Source organism: Falco naumanni, chromosome 8 (genome assembly GCF_017639655.2).
Source record: "Falco naumanni isolate bFalNau1 chromosome 8, bFalNau1.pat, whole genome shotgun sequence".
Classification (NCBI taxonomy): Eukaryota; Metazoa; Chordata; class Aves; order Falconiformes; family Falconidae; genus Falco; species Falco naumanni.
In genome coordinates, this window is record NC_054061.1 from 48,923,183 (window position 1) to 48,943,953 (window position 20,771).

General features: G+C 35.9%; 1 protein-coding gene across 1 annotated transcript in view; it reads right to left on the reverse strand.

The window, feature by feature from the left end:
- CERKL (ceramide kinase like) overlaps positions 1-20,771 on the reverse strand; it is a 58,757-nt gene that overhangs the window by 6,798 nt on the left and 31,188 nt on the right. The window contains 5 exon segments of the mRNA XM_040602708.1: positions 217-394; positions 1,849-1,923; positions 7,818-7,960; positions 12,261-12,324; positions 17,807-17,938. Coding sequence (XP_040458642.1) covers positions 217-394; positions 1,849-1,923; positions 7,818-7,960; positions 12,261-12,324; positions 17,807-17,938 — 592 coding nt within the window.

Here is a 20,771-nt window from a genome sequence, read left to right on the forward strand (position 1 = left end):
GACTTTTATCCAAGTTAAGATGATTTTAAGGAGATACTGAACATACAGAGTTTATCTCCTTTTTAACTTGTAAGAGTAATATACATCACATCTGGTTAAATCTGTCTGCAATGAAGATAGCTCAACTACTGCTATCTACAATTTTACTGCATTAATCATCGCATTTTCCTCAAGAACAAGAGAAATACTAGAAAAATATAACAGCTCATGGCATACTTGAGATCTGCTAGTGTTTTGATGAAAGCAAAATCCTTCCGCTGACTGGAGGGCATCCAACGATGTTTTTCAGCCAAAGCTAGAGTCCTTGCACCAAAACCAAACATGGCTGAGAACCCAAACCGCAACAGCTTGCTTGGAGTACTGAACGTACAGACATCTACTGGTTGAATATGTCCTAAAATTTCAAAGATGAAGATCAGAAATTACCAATAACATCTGTATTTCAAACAGAATACAACTCGCCATTTCTGTTTCACCCAATTTAGCTGCAGGAAAAAACTCCAGACCATTTGCTCTTTAGGAAGTCAAGTTTTACTAACAGAAACCAGAATCAATCTAGATTTAATTAAGACTCTATAAAAGTAGTCATTTCAGAGAACAAGATTCAGATGCTTCAAAATGTTAAAAAAGTTATGGCGAAAATGCAGCTACTTGAGACTGCAAAGGGTCTGACAATTTTATTCAGATATTCAGCAATTAGTATCGAAGAAAATGTAATATTGCTACATAAATATTTGTAACCATTTCACCAAATATTTGTAATGACTGAACATTGTACTGGAGGAGATAAGAGAACTCCTAAATATAGGTTTTAAATGTACTTATGTTTACAGTTATAGAATTTAAGCATCTAATTCTGTTCAAGATAGGGTACATGATTTTTTTTTTCTGAACACCACTTGGGTGGTTTCCATTGGATTGTCTCTGATTAAAAGAGACATTTTTAGATTTTGCCTGTAAAGGCTTGTGTGTTACTGCCTAAGAAATAGAGCAAAGGCTCTTCCACTGCTGACTGCAAGATCTAGAAAATAGATACTCAAAATGGACATTCCCCATTACTCTCTTTTTTCAACTGGGGGGGGGGTGGGGTGGGGTGTCCTAAAGAAAAACTGCTTTGAGAGGAATATTAACATTGCTTGACTAAGTATTTGCCATTTCCTAAGACCTGAAAATAAGGTTTGCACTACAACCTAGTTTTTCCTTTTAGCCTAATTACATTTTCACATTCAAAAACGTATTTATTATGCAGATCAAATGGGAAGTGATACAGTTTTTTCTACTAATAAAGATTTCCTATAGAAACTGTTAGTATTTAAAAGAAACGCACACAGAGCTAGAAAGACAATTATACTTTCTCAGAAATACAACAGTACTTTCCTGTAAAGTCCAATCCTAACCACTTCCTCAAGCTGAAAGTATTGTGTATTTTCCTGTTGTCTTCAGCAGGTACATCAAATTAAAATAATCAAGTGACTATGCAACCAATCATTGCAAGATAACACACACAGAGTAACACTATTCACATTATCAAGTCTAGAAAAGGTTACTTTCTGCATTTAAAGACTATCAGTAATAGGGCATGAATGCCAAAATCAGACATTACTCCATCACAGATTGTAGTTACCAGAAAATGAGTTCCACAAGCTTTGCTACTGCACTATACTCAAAGATTCATAACCTTTCCAGTACAGTATAAATCAGGATAGAATAATCTGGGTTTAGAAGTCTTATAATACATTTTACAGTGATATAGCATAATGTTATGCCTTTATTAAACAACTGGTTATGGCAAATTTCTAAATGCTACTTTATTATTTAAAATCTGATAATGTGTGTAAAAATATTTACCCATTACAATGTGCAAAGCTGCAGTCACTGCATGCTTAATACCACAGAGAGTATGGGCCAAAATATTAGTAGTACCTGTAAAAGTGAACACAAACTGTTTTAAAAATAAGAGATACAGAATAAAAAGAAAAAATATAAAACATTTTGAATGAAGAAACTGAGACATTTACATTTAAAAAAAAAAAAAGAAAGCCTCCACACACATTACTTAATCTTGGTAACAGAGACATGTAGAATAGTACAAATTAAAACCATTAAAACTTCCAGAGGTCTGTAAAATCTTCACATCTCTGTAAATTCATTCATAATGCCATAAAAATGGGGGGGGGGGGGGGGGGGGGGTGTGTCTGGATGTGTGTGTGGAAATGGGGGAGGGAGTGCTTTGCAAAAATTGCCTTTTTTTCTTGAACCATCTCTTTCAAAATCACTTCTATACCTCTGGGCTGTAATGAGGAACTGTACTAGAATCAGATTATCTAGTAAGGTCTATTTGGGGAATATTCTTCAGTTGGAAAAACAGTATAATACCCAGCCAGTTTAAACCTGTGCATCTCCCAGACAGAATTCTGCTGGATCTAGTCTAAGATAGCTGCTGTGCCTCTTGCAGGCTACATTTTACATTCTCAGAAGCAACAGTGAATAAAATTAATTAGTGCACATGAGCTTTACACGTCAGAACACATTAATGACTGAAAAACAGAGAGAACGTAGAATTTGACGTGTGCCTGACAAATTGTTGGCTTGCATTCAGTGTATTAAAACTGACCCATCTAACTTGTCTTTGTCACTGCCGGGACGTTGGCAGCCCAGTTATACTACTAGCCACTGGGTAAAAGAGAGTAATATAGTCTGAAACAAGGGAATGAGCAGTAATCAGCTGGTAAATAGGAAAAAAAAGGCAATAACCAGCAATGTCAGTGTGGCATTGGAAGAGAGTGGAAAACATGCTATCAGTTTGTAAAAGAAAGCAACATGGTTCTGGAGGTCTGTAAGAAACATGGATATATATGTAAATTTTGCCCTTCTGCTTTAATGTATAGGACATAAAATACTGTGTATCAGCTGACTTTTAAACACCAATTTATTTTTAAAACCCTTGCAAGGAACAGTTGTGTCTTTTCTAAACGGGTATAGTTTTAAAAGAATTTCAAATTGATTTTTCTTGTTGATCACGTCTCTGGTGTTAATTAGCCAAGCAGCAGAGCCACAGGATTCACTTCTGCAGAAATAAAGAACCAGGGCCTGCCACTAAGCAGGCAAAATATTGAGCTGCTTCATATCGCTGATTAAGGGATGAATAATTCAGTAACAGACTAATTAAAATAACAAAAATTACAAAAGAACAATGTAAAACCTAACATTCCATAAAGGAATTAGTTCACTTAGATTTTCAAATAATTTTCTTGGTGGTTGAATTATTTAATATGTTACAACAGCAACAGACAATTCTGGATGCTAAATTTGCCTTAAGTTTTATGGAAGCATTTAAACTTGTCTTTCAAAAGTGGGGGAGAGAAGAGAGGAAAGGGAAAGGCTATAACATTCCAAACAAGAGGCACTCAATATTTAAATAATCACTTTAAAAGCATCATGTACAAGACTGAAAAATTACGTTAATCCCAAAACTCCGCAGACTTTGATGTCACATTATTATACCTAAATTTGGAAAGATTGATGCACATAATTACAAAGCTCTAAAGGCATCCTGGCATTCCTACTCAGGAGTATATGCTTCAGGGTTTTTTTCCCAATATTTTCTCTGAAAAAGAATTTATAAAATAACCGGGAATTGTATCTCAGTATCTCACAGACCACCTTAGTCTCTGAAAGTAATTCAGACTACTCAGATCCTCATAGAAAACCTTCATAACATCATAGGGGAGCTCTGAGTAAGGCTCTTGGGGTTCCTACTACGTGAAGGAAATAAGTGAGGTCCATCTATTAAGGTAAGAGATCTAAAACATCCTTTGAATGTTACATCTCCAGTGGTACATGTATGTACAGTTCTATTCTATATTCAAAAAGACACGTAGTTGCCTTCATATTTTTCTCATAATTTTGTAGGTGACTATACTATTAATTTCATTCTCCTTTTCCTAAAATAACTAATGTTTAAATAAAATTAAAAAAAAAGGGATTATGAAGTACTTTGAAAGAAGAATAAACTGACAGCTTGAAAAGCTAAATGCAAGTCTTCATTTTTTTTTCCCAAAAAAAGAAAGTCTCTCTACTTACACTAACAGGAAGTCTAGTTTATTAAGAATATTACAATTTCAATCATTTATATCCAACAATTTATATCCAACAACTCAACTAGAAGTAATTTGAACTTTCCTTTCTGTACAATACCCATAAAAAAGGCATAACTGTAGCTCTAGATAGCATTTACTATGCAAAATAGTGAGTTTTTCAATTCAGTGAATATAAAATACAGTTCTATAAGAAAAATCCTGGGGGGGGGGGGGGGGGGGGGGGGAAGTTTGACCTAAAAAGCAATTCTTCACAGAATAATACAAATATATGCCTAATACCATTTCATGTTTGAACAACTCATGAGATCCAACCTCTATATCCAACTAATTCTGCTTAGCCAGTGGTGAAGCTAGCTAAAGTAGCAGCTAAAAATACTCTAATTTTTCCTTTGATCAAATTTTTACATGTTTTTACAATTTTTACACTGAAGATCAGGCTAATAAGAGAGCACAAGGTGGAATATACTTCTGAAGATCAGGCTTGGTACATCTTAAAACTGGGATTCCTCCTTTAACTAAGAGTAATTTTCCAATACAGATGGCAGCCAGATAACAATTGACCACAGCTGAAGTCAATACCAAGCTTCATACTGACTTTAATAAGAGTTAAATCTCATTCTTACTAAACAGGATAGGCACAAGTAATTGCATCCTTCTCTTAAATCTCCGGAGCTCATTAACATTTGCAGAAGTAAACAAGACAAAACCCCACCCTTCAATGACTCTGGGGAATATAAAGTTCGATACGTGTTCAAAAGCCAAGTACCACATCCACCCTTCCACAAGTTAAAGATCTAGACCAAGCGCAGTTTTGCAGTCGCAAGTACCATCACCTTCTTAATACATCAAAATACAGTATTTTGATCCAAGTAATGACTGAATAATGTGTCTCATTAGCTGGGTCCTATAAAAGCAGGCCAGCACACCAAAAAAGCTTATAACAATAAAGTTCTCATATAAAAACTGTAATACAAGCTAAATGGTGATTCAATAACAATGGTTTTAATGCCAGTATTCATCTTCCCAAGTCATCTTTTCCTCCCCTATGTAAGCTTGGAATATTATTTATCAATAACAAGATGGTTCCCCTGAACACTATCATATTACTTCAGAGACTAATAACCTTCTTTGATGCTTATGTATGCGCTTGCACCCCTCGCAGATTACGAACAGTCACATTTTTAGATCTCGCTCCAACTACTCAATTTACTGTAAAAAGGTTTCACCCAAACAACTCCAGCATCTCTGTCACCAGCACTTTTTTTAACAGAAATGAAGATTTTATTAGTCCAGAATTATAGTTCTGTTCAAAATATTAACCCATTTTCCTGACATAACAAACAACTTCCTCCAACCTCCTTCCTATGAAGCGTGCAAAAGCATCACAGTAAGGACAAAGTATCTGCAGGTCATGTAAAGCATGACTGATGAAGGTACCAAACACAAATTGTAGAGAAAAAAACCTGTCCTTGGAAGTGCAAGCACTTCTGCAGTACAATTAACTTAATTAACCAGACAACATGAATATTCATAAGGCTGTTAATGTCTCCCACATCCAAACAGATAAATGTGATGTAATGACTTCCTAGTCAAGCATAGCTAAAATTCTGATGAAAGCTGCACCAACATTTTGGTTCTTTGCCTGAAACATCACAGAAATTAACAATCCCTCAGTAATATTTTATTTTCTGAATTAATTGGCAATCGTGAATTTATTTAAATGAACCATTTAGTACCAAAAGGTTCACAGCTATCAGATAGAGATTGTCTCTTGTTCTGTAACCACTGGATAGCTTTTTTTTTTAATGTCCTTCCAGGTCCCCCTCCCCTTTCTCCCATTCCCCCTCCGTACAGTTCCTTAGCAGTAGTTCCCATAGCAACAAACACTCTTGCTAATGGCCAGCAGTACGACTGCAGGCTTCCCCACATCTCATCCATCTGATTTGGACCACAACAAGGCAGCTCAGTAGAGTATTTTAGCAAAAACACACTCCCCTCTGGACCTTCCTCTTCAGGAGGTAAACTGTTTAAAGAGCAGCTCCTTCCTGTCAAGCCGGCTGAAACTTCAAAATGCTGTCTTAACTACTTACAAGAGAGGCTAAAACCAGATTTTAAGCCACTCAGATAATGCTATCCCGTAAAACGGTTTCTATTTTTACTCAGCTGGAAAAACCTAACAATTTGGTACAATGGATTTCTGGGGGGCAGGCGGAATTAATTGACTATTGAGTCTCATCTTCTCCATGTACACAAGTATCGTACTTACCTGCTTCCTAACTGACTACTTTTTGGAATATCAGTAATATGGAAATAAAATAAGCTATGGATTATGTTTAGGAATATACTGAGGAGTTTTTCACAGGATCATTCTGTAAACTGTTCTCACCCTCTTTTAACAAAGTCCATGGCGTTCCATGTCACAAGCTGTAAAGCATTCTTTTGGGTTTACAAATCCTTTTTGACCATGACATATTTGTCTCAAACTGAAGAGAGTAAGCACTAACGATGAGGCACAGTGACCTACGCATGCCCAAACAGCGTGGAGTCAAGTGCTAAGTGCTGGAAAGATTCCATCTCAACACCAAGATATTCACAGCAACTGAATTGCTAAGTGATGGTCCAACTGCTGTACTAAAATTAATTTACTTCATGTCTTTGAGATTACTGTATCTTTTAACAATACATTTCTAAGGTTTTTTCTAACTTGAAAAAAACTAGTGTAATCTTGCATTTTTACAAGCAACTAGTCCCCGTGTTAACACTGCTTTGAGAAGTCAGAGCACTTAAAACCTGCTTGCTTGGTTTGGAAGTGACTTGCTCTTTTTTTGTAGAAAACTGAACGCAATTATTTAATGTTCACCTGGCTGAAGGAATTTTTTTCCTTACTAGTTAAAAATCTCTGAGAAATTATATTGTCACTTCAACATCCACACCAGCAGGTAGTGTCCATGCAGAAACACCCCTCCTCTTTTAAAGAGCAGCGATTCATAGACCAGTCCAGAATCAACTCTTTGTGTACTAATTCTAGATAAGCCTCCCCGCCTGGCCCAAGTTGTACTCCATGAAGGTCAGACACAAAAATTGTGAGGAGAGGAGACACACACACACCCCAAAAAAACCACACCAAAAAAAAACCCACACCACAAGACGCAGGTCCAAGATTTTTCAAGAGATGCATACATTTTCAAGCCTGTGGAAGTAAAGAGGAGAGAAAGCAGGTTTGTGTGCACAATATTAATTTATTTTTTAACTATAATCCACAAAATGTATTCCTGGGACACCATTTAAAAATAGACCCTAAGCATGAATCCAATTGAGAATGCTGCCAAGAAAACAGGAGAGAGAAGCAAAACAGCATGACATATTAAGGAAATTCTAGGAAACAAAGTTTTCATTTGGTATCATTTCTGGCAGCAAATAAAGGCAAAACTTGATTTTTGCACGGATCAGCTGAAAATTATTTTAGTTTTCTTCTTCCTGAGCTTCTTCCTTTAGGCAAAGAGCTCATCTGTGCCATTATTATAAATTATCATAATGATTTAAAATCTAGTCATTTGTAATCAATCTAAATCAATAATTTAGGACATTTATTCAATAGCTCCCTTAAGTAACTGAAGCTTTAGAACCAAGAACTGCCTTCAGTAGCCAAAACTGTAAGACGGTAGAGGGACTTAAAACAGACGACTTACAAAACATAATGGTACCTTTTATTCTCACCTGCTGGTATTACTCCAAGAGGAACCGGTGCTCTGACAGGCGTTGCTATATAGTTCGTATCTTTTCCAGCATCTATCTGGGCTTTAAGTAGTAGACCATGAGCAACTTCACTGACAGATCCATCTCCACCGACACAAACTACCCTATTACAAAACAAAAATGCTAAACAGTTCAAAACAAAGTCTTCCCATAGATGGCCAACCTAGTGGAAGGTGACTATCACACACCCCATATCCCTAATATTTCAAACAGCTACAAAGCATTCTTTCTTTAAGAACAAGCTAAATGTTAACTAACAAGATGTAAGCATCCTTATTTCTGCATTCTTCTGTTTGAATAGGAGTAAGTATATTTACCAACTTACCAAGTGTTTCTTACCTTATCACAAGTTACACACATGAACTGATCAGATGGAAAAGCTAATCACATGCTCAAGTGCCTCAGTGGAAAAGTTCTTTATATCTTCCCATGCTGACCCACACAAGCATCCCAATACTTTTTCATTGCCCTTATTATAACAACTCACCAAATATTACAATTAAAAATACTTGAAAACAGCTAATTCCACACACTATGCAGGCAGTTGAGGGATTTAGCAAGGTAGAAAATCCTAGTGCCAGCAATCCTTTGCATGAATGTACTTAATCACTGCTTCTGGAGCCTGTAATTAAACTCCCACCTGCTGTGGCTATAGAGAGAAATGAATTTGTCTGTAAAAGCTCTGTTACAGCAAACATCTTTTTTTTTTTTTTTTTCTGTTTTGGTTTATTTAAGTAACTATTAAAGTGATCCTCCAAATTAGTGATGCTTGAAAGTTAAACATTTTTAAGGTAAACAAATTTTAAAGACAAAAATAAGTAATAGCATATTCCAAGCATTTACGATATAAATATCAGATTTCCTTTAGGAGACACTTAATATTTTTTTTAATGTATCTATACAAATACAGTTGTGAAACTATGTCCAATAATTCAACCAGATAAAACTGATAAGCTCTTTATAAGAAAAGACTCATTGTTATTAAATTTTTACATTACATTATCTCAGCTCCTTTAGCATTTTTCTTCAGTTCCTATTATTATTCCCTAGCTATTTTTTAATTTCTAAATTTTTAGGAATGCTTCCTCTATCTAGCTAAACACATTAAAAATAAATGAAAGTATGTAGCAGAAGTTTGGAGTACATTTTCCTCCTGCTTGTAATCAGGAGTCATGTCCTGCCTTTTGTCTCATTTTTGGTTTAGATTGGTTTATTCCTAGGCTTAAAGATTTCTGCCACAGCAGCAAAAACAGTTAATCTTTGTAGTCTGACCAACTGTACACACAGAAGGACTTATGTGGATTGTCTTTTGGCTATTATAACTTTGAAAACAGATATATATTATTCTGATTCTGGGAGGCTGTGTTTGTTGTTATTGAAAACAGATGAAGAGTCCAAGGAATAACGTAAAAACACTGTTAATTTTTATTAATTTAGCATTAATCATCAAGAGTTGCATTTCTGGCTGGAAGTAGAGATACTATCAGGGACCAGGGATTCCAAAGCTAAGCAGCAAGAATCTGCTATGCATAAGGAGCAGAAAGTCTTGAGCAAACAGATTTGACTAAGACCCTGAAGAAGGCTTCTCAGAGGAAGAAACACCTGCCTAACCATCAGACAATAGTTTCTTAATCAACTATTCACTAAAGTTTGACTAACCCAGGCTACTCTAAACAAGATCCATGATACTTTCAGCTCCTGATTAAGGAAGAAACACATGCATGTATATTGTGTATTTCTGTCTCGGTGCAAACAAGAAAATGCAGCTGCAATAGCAGCATCACAAATGCACTCCCTCTATTTGTCACCAAGGCTTGGCCCCAAGGCAGGGGAAAAAAAGTACACTGCCAAGCTGGTGAGGTACCTAAATTTCCAGAGTCGTTAAGAAAAAAAAAAAGTGGATAGCAACAAAGGTGGAGTATATGAGATACATGACATACACCTACAATCTTGCAAAACAGAGTGGGAACTGGAGAAATCAAAGAAAAGAAATTATATATAGAAAGCAAGAGCTTCAAAGAATTAACGCACAGCAGTATTGCTTACAGAAAGCACTGAGATACAAACTTCCAATTTACTACTGCAGATCGTAAGCTTCAGTTTACTTCACATGCTCTTTAAAATGTAAGGAACCATACATAACTCTCCTAGAGAGAAATTAAAAATCAGAAATTGTACGTTGCTATACTGCTTACCTACTATAGTCTGTTTTGTCTTGCCCTTTATACATTTTTACTGGAATTGGCTCTCGGTCAATCTGAAATAGGCAACACTGAAAAGCACGAGCTGAGTTAGAGCAGCAGGCTCATGCATGCAGGCACGACCTTCAGTACAACCTAACTCACCTCCAGTCACTCCCCAGCTCGGGCAAGGCAGATCAGGTCTGCATGAACTCTGCCACATGGAAATAACACAAAAACTACCACCACATACAGTGTCTTCCGCATATAAAAGGAAGCACAGAAGTGCTCTTCTGTTTTCTAAACAGGGAAACCAAGTGACAGATATAGTACCTGACCTGAACAAAATGGGACAGGAAGCCAGGCAAAATGGGAACGAACTGCCAAGTCACAAGCAATGCTTCTCAATAAACAAGACTTATTGGAAATAGTGGCAAGATATTATGTCAGGTGGCTGCTAGAATTGCTAAAAACATGATTCTTCAACAGTAGGACAATTACATTGTTGTGGAGTTAATTTTTAATTCAAACCAGCTCCCATACTTTTCTGGTTTAATTTTCAATAAACCAAAATTGTCATTACAATTTTATTTGGGAAACGACGAGGTGGTTTGAGGGGCCTGTAGAAAATATATATGGCAAAAATTCTTAAGGTAGACAACAATGGGGAAGTCACAAAGGACTTCACAGGAACATACTCAAAAGTACACCATAAGCCTTTAAACAATTTGAAAAAGAAAATCCCAATTTCAAATAATCTCTTCCTGTTCTTAAGAACAATTCTAAAAATAATGGAGAAGAGAGAAATTAGTGATGTTTTGTAACTTTCTTTTTCAAAGTATCAGTCCTTTAGCATAATGTGAATGCTGACTTCACCCTATCAGTCTCTAAAGATTTTACTTGAAAACAACAAATAAGATATCTATCTCTAGGTACATCGGTGTAAAGAGTTACCCTTGCAACTCATCTGCTCTCTGACCTTATATCAAAAAGCATCTCAAGTTAGCTATTCAATAGGATGTTTTTCTGTGTTGTGCTTTATTGAATGAGTACATAGATGGAGGCCAGGCTACTGGAGAAGTTATAAAACTAATTTTTCAAACACTTCAGAAATTTCAATTTTGCTCATAACCTCTGATAATAAAAGCTACTTAATTTCCACATTAAAAAAAAAAAAAACAACACCCCCAAAAAAAAAACCCCACAACATTTAAATAGCTATCTCAGAAAGGACAGGGATCTTGTCACTTTGGAAATCCTAGCATCATACTGACTTAAGGGTTATATTCTTCCCGCTTCTTCTGTTCCTATTCGCCCTTAGTTCTGGTTACTGGAGAAAAGTCTTGCAGGGGCAGTACCCCAGTGACTCTACCCAATGATCAAAGATGAAGCAACTCAAGTATGACTCTGAGTAAAGAGGGTCATGCAAGAAGATACAACCCAGGCTTTTTCTTTGTCTTCATACCTGCTTCCTAGGACAAACTGGTTCTCCAGCTAGCACCCCAAAAGGCATGCCTTAACTGGAAATAAATTATCCTCAGAATCTGGAATACAGACATACTTTTTTCAGATATATTTTCTCACCTAATTCTGTGAGTTTCTAGAACTAATAGAAATTGATTAGACTATAAAATACTATTTAAGCCTTCCAGTATAGCTCACTGCATATTCCAGTAAGAGCTGCAAGAATGCTGTAAGATTTCCACATTACGCAAAACTATTCTTATATAATACTGAATCTTATTATTGAATGATTAATGTACAAATATTAAAGATTTCAGGATTAACCCACATAGCAAGGTCTTTAAAAAGGTCTTGAGCAAGCATTTTTACTCTTGACTTCAATTAAGTGTTATTTTTTTTTAACGGAAAAAACATTCAAGTTAGATAAAATGTTCTCCTTAAGAACTATTTGAATGGATGGAATGAAATACAAGGCACTTTTTTTTTTTGCCATTCTTGCGAATAAAGAGACCAAAACCTTCATAAAGCATATTTAAGAAAGCTTTATGTTTATTTACCATTATTTATGAACCTAAAATACATACCTATTGTCACTAAGTAATAAAAACAAAGCGTCTAATGAGAACTGGTTTTCTCAGGCTTAATATATGTGTGAAAGAGTGTAAGTCATGAAATACCTACTAGCATAATTCTGGATGGAATAAAAATAATAACTAATGTGATGAAGTTTACTAACATTCATTGTCACTAACCAACTTACCCATCAAATGCCTGGAGTTCACATTCTTTAAGTACTGAGAGAGCGTGTCCTTCATATTCAGTTACTGTGGAAAATAACATTATTTAATTATCAGAAGATTAGATAAAAGGATTTTTCCCCCCTTCTAACATAAGGAACATACAGTAATTCAGTTCAGATATTTTTTTTTACATCATTAAATGCATGAAAAGTATGAGAAGCTATGTTTTACAGTTATGCTACCTAAACGGCAAGACACATTAAAATTCAGCTGCCATCAGACACGTGGCTATTTAGTGCATTTAAATTCAGAGAATTAGTGAAGATGTTTGTTGCATCAAAATGCAAGTTTTAGCATTGATGCAGTTGGTAAACTTCAGGAAAATGTAAGCATATCCTCAGTGAAGACTGAATTATTTCAGTATCAATCAAATTTAATTGCCTTTGTGTTAGGATATGCAAATTGCTAAATCAAAAATACAAGGAGTTAAACACAGAAGTATGAAATCAAGCCAAATACCAGTGACAATAGAAAACAACACACAGAGGAAGGTGGCCCAAGTATACACCAGAGTTCATAGCCTCTGGAGGAAATGAATCTGTCACTCTACATTGATGTCTCTGTGTTTACTGATACCCTACATAGTACTGTAAATGCCAGTGAAGACAGGATAAACTGGCATACTACAGATGGCACAAAGCATCATAACTACATTTAGCATTTTCTAGGCCAGCTTTGCCAGAAGAGACAGCCCAGCTGCAGCCACCCATCAAAGATTTTTGCTGACTGCCACGACACTTGCAGATGCATTTTTTGTGTAAGAATGTGCATCATTATATGCAAAATTACATTAATCTTTCATGCTTGTCTGTCCCTGGTGCTAGCACAGTTCAAGGCTTTTCTCCAGTGTTTCTAAACACTGTTAAAATTATTAGACTTGGTGTCTAAAACCATCATTCCATATCTTACCTGTTATAACAGTATTTCTACAGACTACTCAAATACTGCTTACAAGAATTGAAAATTCCTCTTTTTCTCCCTTTATATATACACATACACAAGAACGCACATATATATAGTGAGTGTATATATAAATTCTTTTTAAAAAAAAATAAAAAATAACAGTGATAAGATTTTTACACTTCACACTAAACAACTGTATATCAGCATACAACTTCAAGATCTCCCAACCAGTACTAGCAGAGTACTAGTGCTTGGTGTTTGGGAAATTCTTAATTAAAAACTGGAGTTGTTTTGATTGCATCAAAGGCAGAGAATTGTCATTTTGCTACAGAAATACCTATCACTATAACAGCCTTAAGAAATTATTTACAGAATTTATTTTCACGCAGGTCCACTTCTGGAAGACCAAAGCACAATATTTAAGCTACCATATACTCAGTTTTGCTTTTATCGATGGGAACTATTCTTTTATCACTATCTGCAGACTGTGAAAAAAGTGACCAATAAAACTGTGCATCATGCAAAAATGCAGAAAGTTTCAAATGCCTCACCATTGCTTCACTGTGGAAGAAACTCTTTCCGTGAAAACATGCAGTTGGTTACCAGGTTACACGCCTTTTTAAATTAACACAGTACCATTTAGAAAGTTATAAGTACAGTCTAATTAAAATGGCACAGTAAATAAGTTTTTATTTTGTAAAAGAAAACATGACCAGTGGTTTCCTAATCTAAGTTATGTTTACTGTTACAAAATTAATTCACTTAAAGAACAAGGACATGAAAATAAAGAAGACTTATGTCTACAGAGAAATCAATAAAAGGCAGCAAAAATGACTAGTGTTACCCAGACTGATGGGGTCTCCTCTTTGCATGTAATAGCTTGTTTGGAAATTACACAGGATGACTACTGCAAGGCTTAACAATAGGGATAACTTCAAGAAATTTAAAATTTGATGAGAGAATGACAGAGGTATACACCATCTATTTTGAAACACTGTGACAAAAAAAGTAATAAAAAAATAAGTTTCCAGGAAAAACTTCATGAGAACATAAAGAAAACCAATCAAGTAGAAAAAAAAAATTAAAAATCCAACAAAGACATAAAAGACCACGTCTAAAAAGTTTTCTGCAGGCCTGACAAGCTCCAGAGGGATACATAAAAGTCATTCTGATAGCTGGAAAAAAGCTCAATGTTTGAATATTTAGTCCTGTTCCAATTCAAGGGAAAAAAAACCCAAACCCAAATCCAAACCCAACCCACCACACAATAAATTTTGGTAAGAGGAAGACAGACCTTCTTTCACTGTTTGAGAAGGATTCATATTACATATTTGGCAAAAATTTTAATACAGAAATACTATTTAATGCTGTTTTCAACCATTTCTAATGCATATTTAAGTCTTTTCCCTTTTTCAAGAACATCGTGTGTCCCCAACTTGTAAATTCCAGTATGCATTATGCTTCAAGTAACAGCATTCTGAAAGAAGGGCACTGACAGTGCAGCTCATCTTAAGTCACACATACTCCAAGCCATTGTAACACCCTATCTTACACAGCCCACAAGAAACTAAGGGTTCAGCCCCTACATATAGAAAAAGCAATGTATAATTAGTTCAACACTCCAAAACATGGGACACTTCCATATGACACATAAATACTGGCACTTGTGTCACAGACTAATGTCAATAGGATTAAAAACTGCTAATGATAACAACAGATTAACTGGTGTTGACACTGGATAAAAAAAAAAAACAACCAAACACCACACACGTTATTTACTGTCTGGTAAATTCAAAGCAATGTTATTTGTCCAATTGTGTGTCTCTCTTTTTTCCTTCGTGATTCTGCACTACAAATGGGGGTGTGGAGAAGGCTGGTTTTGCCTAAACATCCAGCTTGTAATCAGGCATAAACGGAAGCAGAAAAGTCAAAACTATGAAGAGAACTGAGAAAAGCTAGGAATCTGTTGGGCTGGGCTTATCTTTATTTATTTTTTAGTATGTATAAAATTTTGCAAGCTACTACTGTATTTCTAAAACACTAGCTCCAATTATCACTATTTCCCAGTACTTGTAGGTATACCAAACGAGGCGCGAGCTTTTGTTGAACCAGATTTTTAAAGAGTCACCGTTCTCCTAACTGCCATATCCCAGCTGCAGCATTCAAGACTGTCCGTGCAAGCAGTTTTTAAGTATTGCTTATCCCTATCTATAGTAAAGTTGAAGTACTGTTCCAGTTTAAATTTGCCAATTCCCACTTTCTATTGCACGAAGCACTTCAGACATTTATTCCCTGCAACAAAAATAACCCAAAAAAAACCCCAACAAAACACAATCCACTCTTTCAGAGTTTTGGTTAATTTCACTGAAATTAATAAATCTGTAGCGTATAAAGTAGTTTGTCAAAAAAAAGAAAACCCTACCAAATTTAAAGATTTAAAATTGGAGAAAGGAAATGCTATTTCAGAACTCACTTATTTACATATATTAGGCACTTAGTTTTATTAGAAGATGGTACCAGTAGAGAGACATCAGCACCTCCCCCCCCCCTTTTTTTTTTTTAATGCATAAGTCTTAATTATTTAGTTCTCTACTAGCATTTGAAACTGTAATGTAGTTTTCTCATTTTGCCTGTAGGAGGAGTGTTAGGCAGCTAATAAGCACAACAGCATTTGGACACTGCCAAAATAACCTTATTTTAAGGATAAGCCATTAAACATTTATCTGGCTAAACCCAGAAGTTTCTTTTCAAAACTTAAAAGGAAAAAAAAAAAACCAAACTTTTAAAAATGTTTTTATTCAATTAGGAAAAATTATTTTAAACCCACAACAAATTATATTCATTGCTTATATTAAATTCTATTGATGATTCTAAAAATCTATTGATACAGATTTGGCTTGTTAGTTCAGCTTTAGGATTCCAGGTGACATTGCATAGCTAAAAATTTAATCTTACACAGGTTAATGACAATGCTGCCTCAACCTTGTTTGTTACTCTGTTAATGTCCACAGTAAAGATAAAAGAAACACTAACCAGTAGTGAGGAATAATAATTTTAAGAGGCAATTGTCTTTAAATAGTTGCTTAATGTGAAGTAATAATTTAACAATATGACAGTCAGTCATCTCTAAGGTTTGCATGACAAAAAAAAACCATTTTTTAAAAATGTTTGTGAGCAAACAAGCCTATGTTCAATTTCTAAGATGATAGTGTTATTATTAATCTGTTTACTCTATCATCTATGCATTGCAGGTGAAAAATATGTTTGTGAGAATTAAAGCTTTATATAAGCTGCTGGCATTCCCTTATCAACTAAGGCAAGTTAAGAAATTACCACTACAGGATTCCTACACCGACAATCTTGTTCACACTTTTTCTCACATGTCTTCACTCTTCAAATGATTTTACTTCAAATTGTGAGTTAAGTAATTAAAAAATACATAGATACAGCTAACAAAATCAGCAAGATAAATCTCCTATACAAACACTTGTTGCATTATTATATCCTCGTGCCTAAATCAGATTTTCTCAGAATTATTTTTGGCCTGTAACCTGAACTAGTCATGATTTTACAACAATTTTAAGGGACAAGTGTAGGATGAGCCCTCTGTCCCATAATTTGTTTAAGCTGGAACTGATTATTTTGCAAGCAAATTACAGCAGACACAGGAAAAAGACTTTTTGGTATTAAAATTCACATGAATATGAAATGCATAATCAAAAATTAGCAGTGTATTAAAGGGAATTGTAATCCTATAGATGACAACTGAATGGGAAATACTAATATAATTTCTCTGTAAACTTGGGTAGTTTTTGGGACCAAATCTGATACAGCATAAATTTCAGTCTTTTCACAGAAGGAGGCAGAACTAATGATCAGGTCATTAATATTTTACTGCTTTAAGACAATTCATTGTTTCCCTGTTCAATTTCTTATTAAATGTCAATCAAATTAAGCAGTTAAAGGGCAAATTCAGGACATAAAGCAGAACACTGGCATAAATTATGGCCTTAAATCCAAACCTGCTCTCAGAAACTCATTGTTGACCAGAAGGCAGCATCACTACAGCATTAAAGTTGTACCTTTGCATTCTCCAGACATTAAGTCATGCCCATGTGCCGCGTGAGAACTGCCCTTGTCATCACAGAACTTAATCACTTAGGCTTTCAGGTCATCCCTGAAACGCAGTCAGAATCCAGAAACAATGTGTCCTTCGAATAAGCCCCTCTGATGATGTCAGGCCAATAGATATTCCCAGAAGAGAAGTAATATTTAAGGACATGTGTTTGTCAGAATGCAGGAACAACTCTTAACAAGCGTATACAAAACTGTCAGACATTAAATGCTTGTTTCTTTCTATAGAATGCTTGATTTTTTAAAAAAAAATATTAATAGTATTAATAGCTATATGGGGAAAATACTCAATTATAACAGAATTACCAAAATATTTTTTATTAATAAAAATACATTGTGTCATATTAACTACAGTTCCAAATGCACTATTTGCAGGCAAAGCCAATAAGGATTAGGAGTAAATTCAAATTGTCTTGCACGCTTAAGTACTAGTTTCACAAAGGATTAAACTGCTTTTGAAGCAACTTACCTGTGACATCAGTTCTGATGTTAGCAAGCTTAAAAAGAGGTGCAACTTGGTCATAATAAACATGAGTGGCTTCTCTTTTGTGGCTGCTTGGATTAACAAACACTTTTAAGGATTTTGGTCTATTTTGAAAGCCTAAAAAGCAAACACAAAACATTTAAGATTACACATACCAGCTATTTTTAAAGGTTAAATGAATTTTTAATACTAGAACCATTACAGTACTTGTACAGGATAATTAAATTATAGTCTAGAAAGTCTCAATTGCTTCTTGGATGTGCACTATTTATCTTAAAAATATGGTACTGATTACTTTCGTGTGTACAGCAAATAAACAGTAGAAATAATCACACACTAGCCAAAACATTGTAGGAACCAGAAAAAAAAAAAGTATACATCATAACCTAGTTAAACTCTGGTACAGGAGCAGGGTGAATGTGGAGAAGTTACCAGACTGGGCAACAAAAAACCCCAAACGTCAAAACATATCCTTGCTGGAATTTAATATGAAAAACTCCAAGGAGATATATAACACCCAACAAAACTGATACTACAATCCAACACTTTTGTTTTCTGTGATTGCAAATCAAATAGTGCAAAGGAAATCACCTCATCTTGAAAGAGGTCCAAAGAAATATGAAGAAATAGAAAGAAATAGAAAAGGTGGTAATATTATTCATAAATCTAAGATTTACTGTTAATTTTACTTTTTAAAAGTTACATTTTGGTCTTCAAAGTAATGAATGCTGAGCGAACAACACTGAGAAGCACTGCTATGCAAATAGTGCCTTGTCTTGCACACTGGTCCCATGAAGCAATTTTATTATTTGAAATATGGCATTTGTTGTATCAGGAAATGATTCATACTAAAACAATAATGTTACTTTTCAGGTTCTCTCTTCTATAATTCCTACAATTGCCATGATTCAGTAAGAATGATGTGCTACAAAAAGCAAGCAGTGTCATGCAATACTGCTGTTTCTTTGGTAGTTATTTAAAATATATTATTTGAACAATTCTAAATTTTCTTTTAATCAGGTTAGAATATTTGGCAAGTATACTGCTTTCAACATTCAAGAACAAAATTAGTAGTAGGTCATAACTCCAAAAGGATCCAAGAGTGAAAGCATGTTTTCCTGCCCCGCTTAGAGTATTACTTCAATTTTTACAGCCACATGTAGCTCCAGAGCATCAGCTGAGACTTCCTGAAGCTCCTTCCAGTTACTTTACCTCAACAACTGTACAGGAACAACTCCTTTGAGAAATTATAGCTAAATACAATTTCAGCATCAAAGGGGAAAGTACTCCTTAAGATCAAAACACAACAATTATACAAGTCCCACAGATTGCTTTTTCACTTATTTAAACACACCAAAGAACCTGGAAATGGAAAATAGCACTGTATTCCGTTTGTGTTAGTAAATCTTAGAAGATTTCTTAAAGATGCTGTAGGAAATTTCTGGATCAGTTTGCTGCTGTAACCTAAAAGCATACATAAAACCCCCTAAGATTTCTGTATTTATTTCTGGCAGAATTTATATACAGTGCCATGTCACTGGACAGCAAATTAATCCTGATGAATCAATCCTTAATGCCTGATGAATCCGGAATATCTTCAGTAATAAGCCTTAGCACCTATGTTTAAAAGTATCTCCTTTAAAAGGGGGACAAAAAGAAAACAGGGAACTTTGTGAGGACAGATGATGTGCTAGAGGGCAGGGCTGCTATTCACATGGACCTTGATTAGCTGCAAAAAAGGTTTGAAAAAAGCCTCAAGGTGTTCAATAAAGATAAATACAAAGTCCATCACTTGGCCCGGCAAAACCCTAACAGTGCAGGTGAGGGGCTGACCAACTATGCAGCACCACCTCAGAGAGCGTTCGAAGTTTCTGATGGACAAGGACTGGAACATCAGTAAGCAGTGTGCTGTTGATGCCATGAAGGCCAAGTGCTTACTGGGTTGCATTAATAATAAACAACCAGCAGTTCAAAGGCTCACAGAATAGTTTGGGTTGGAAGGGACCTTAAAGATCATCTAGTTCCAACTCCCCTCCCACGGGCAAGGACACCTTCCACTAGGCCAGGATGCTCAAAGCCCCATCCAACCTGGCCTTGAACACTTCCAGGGATGGGGCATCCACCAGCTTCTCTGGGCAACCTGTTCTAGTGCCCCACCACTCTCACAGTAAAGAATTTCTTCCTAATACCTAATACAAACGTACCCTCTTTCAGTTTAAAGCCACTAACCCTTGTTGTGTCACTCCACGGCCTTGTAAAAAGTCCCTCTCCAGCTTTCTTGTAGGCCCCCTTGAGGTACCAGGAGGCTGCTGTATGGTCTCCCCAGAGCCATCCCTTCTCCAGGCTGAACAACCCCAACTCTCTCAGCCTGTCTTCACAGGAGAGGGGCTCCAGCCCCCCGATCACCTTCATGGCCCTGCTCTGGACTTGTTCCAACAGGCAGATGGGATTTCACTATGCCCTTGTATTCAACAGCTTTTGAGCCCGAACCTCAAAAAAACGCATCCACTTATAGGCCCCCCAGCACAAGACTGACAAAGTGGAGTGAGTCCAGCAGAGACCCATGACTGCGATGAGGGGCTGGAACAGGCCACCTACGAGAGTCGGAGGTAGCTGGCTTTCCATAGCCTTGAGAAAAGAATCTACCTAAATGCTGCCCTTACATTTCTACTGTAGGAGTAGCAAAGAACACCAAGCCAGACTTCTCGCAGGTGCAAGGACAAAAAGGCAAAAGACACAAATTGCAGCAAGGAATATTCCAATCTGAAATAAAGAAAAACACTTCACAGCGAGGGCAGTTAAGCCATGGATCACATTGCCACTTTACTGTGGAATGTCCATCCTTAGAGATTTAAAAAACTTATCTGGACACGGCTCTCAGCAACCTGATCTTGTTTAGAAGCTCACCTGCTCTGAGCAGGAAGCTGGAACAGATAATATCCAGAGGTCC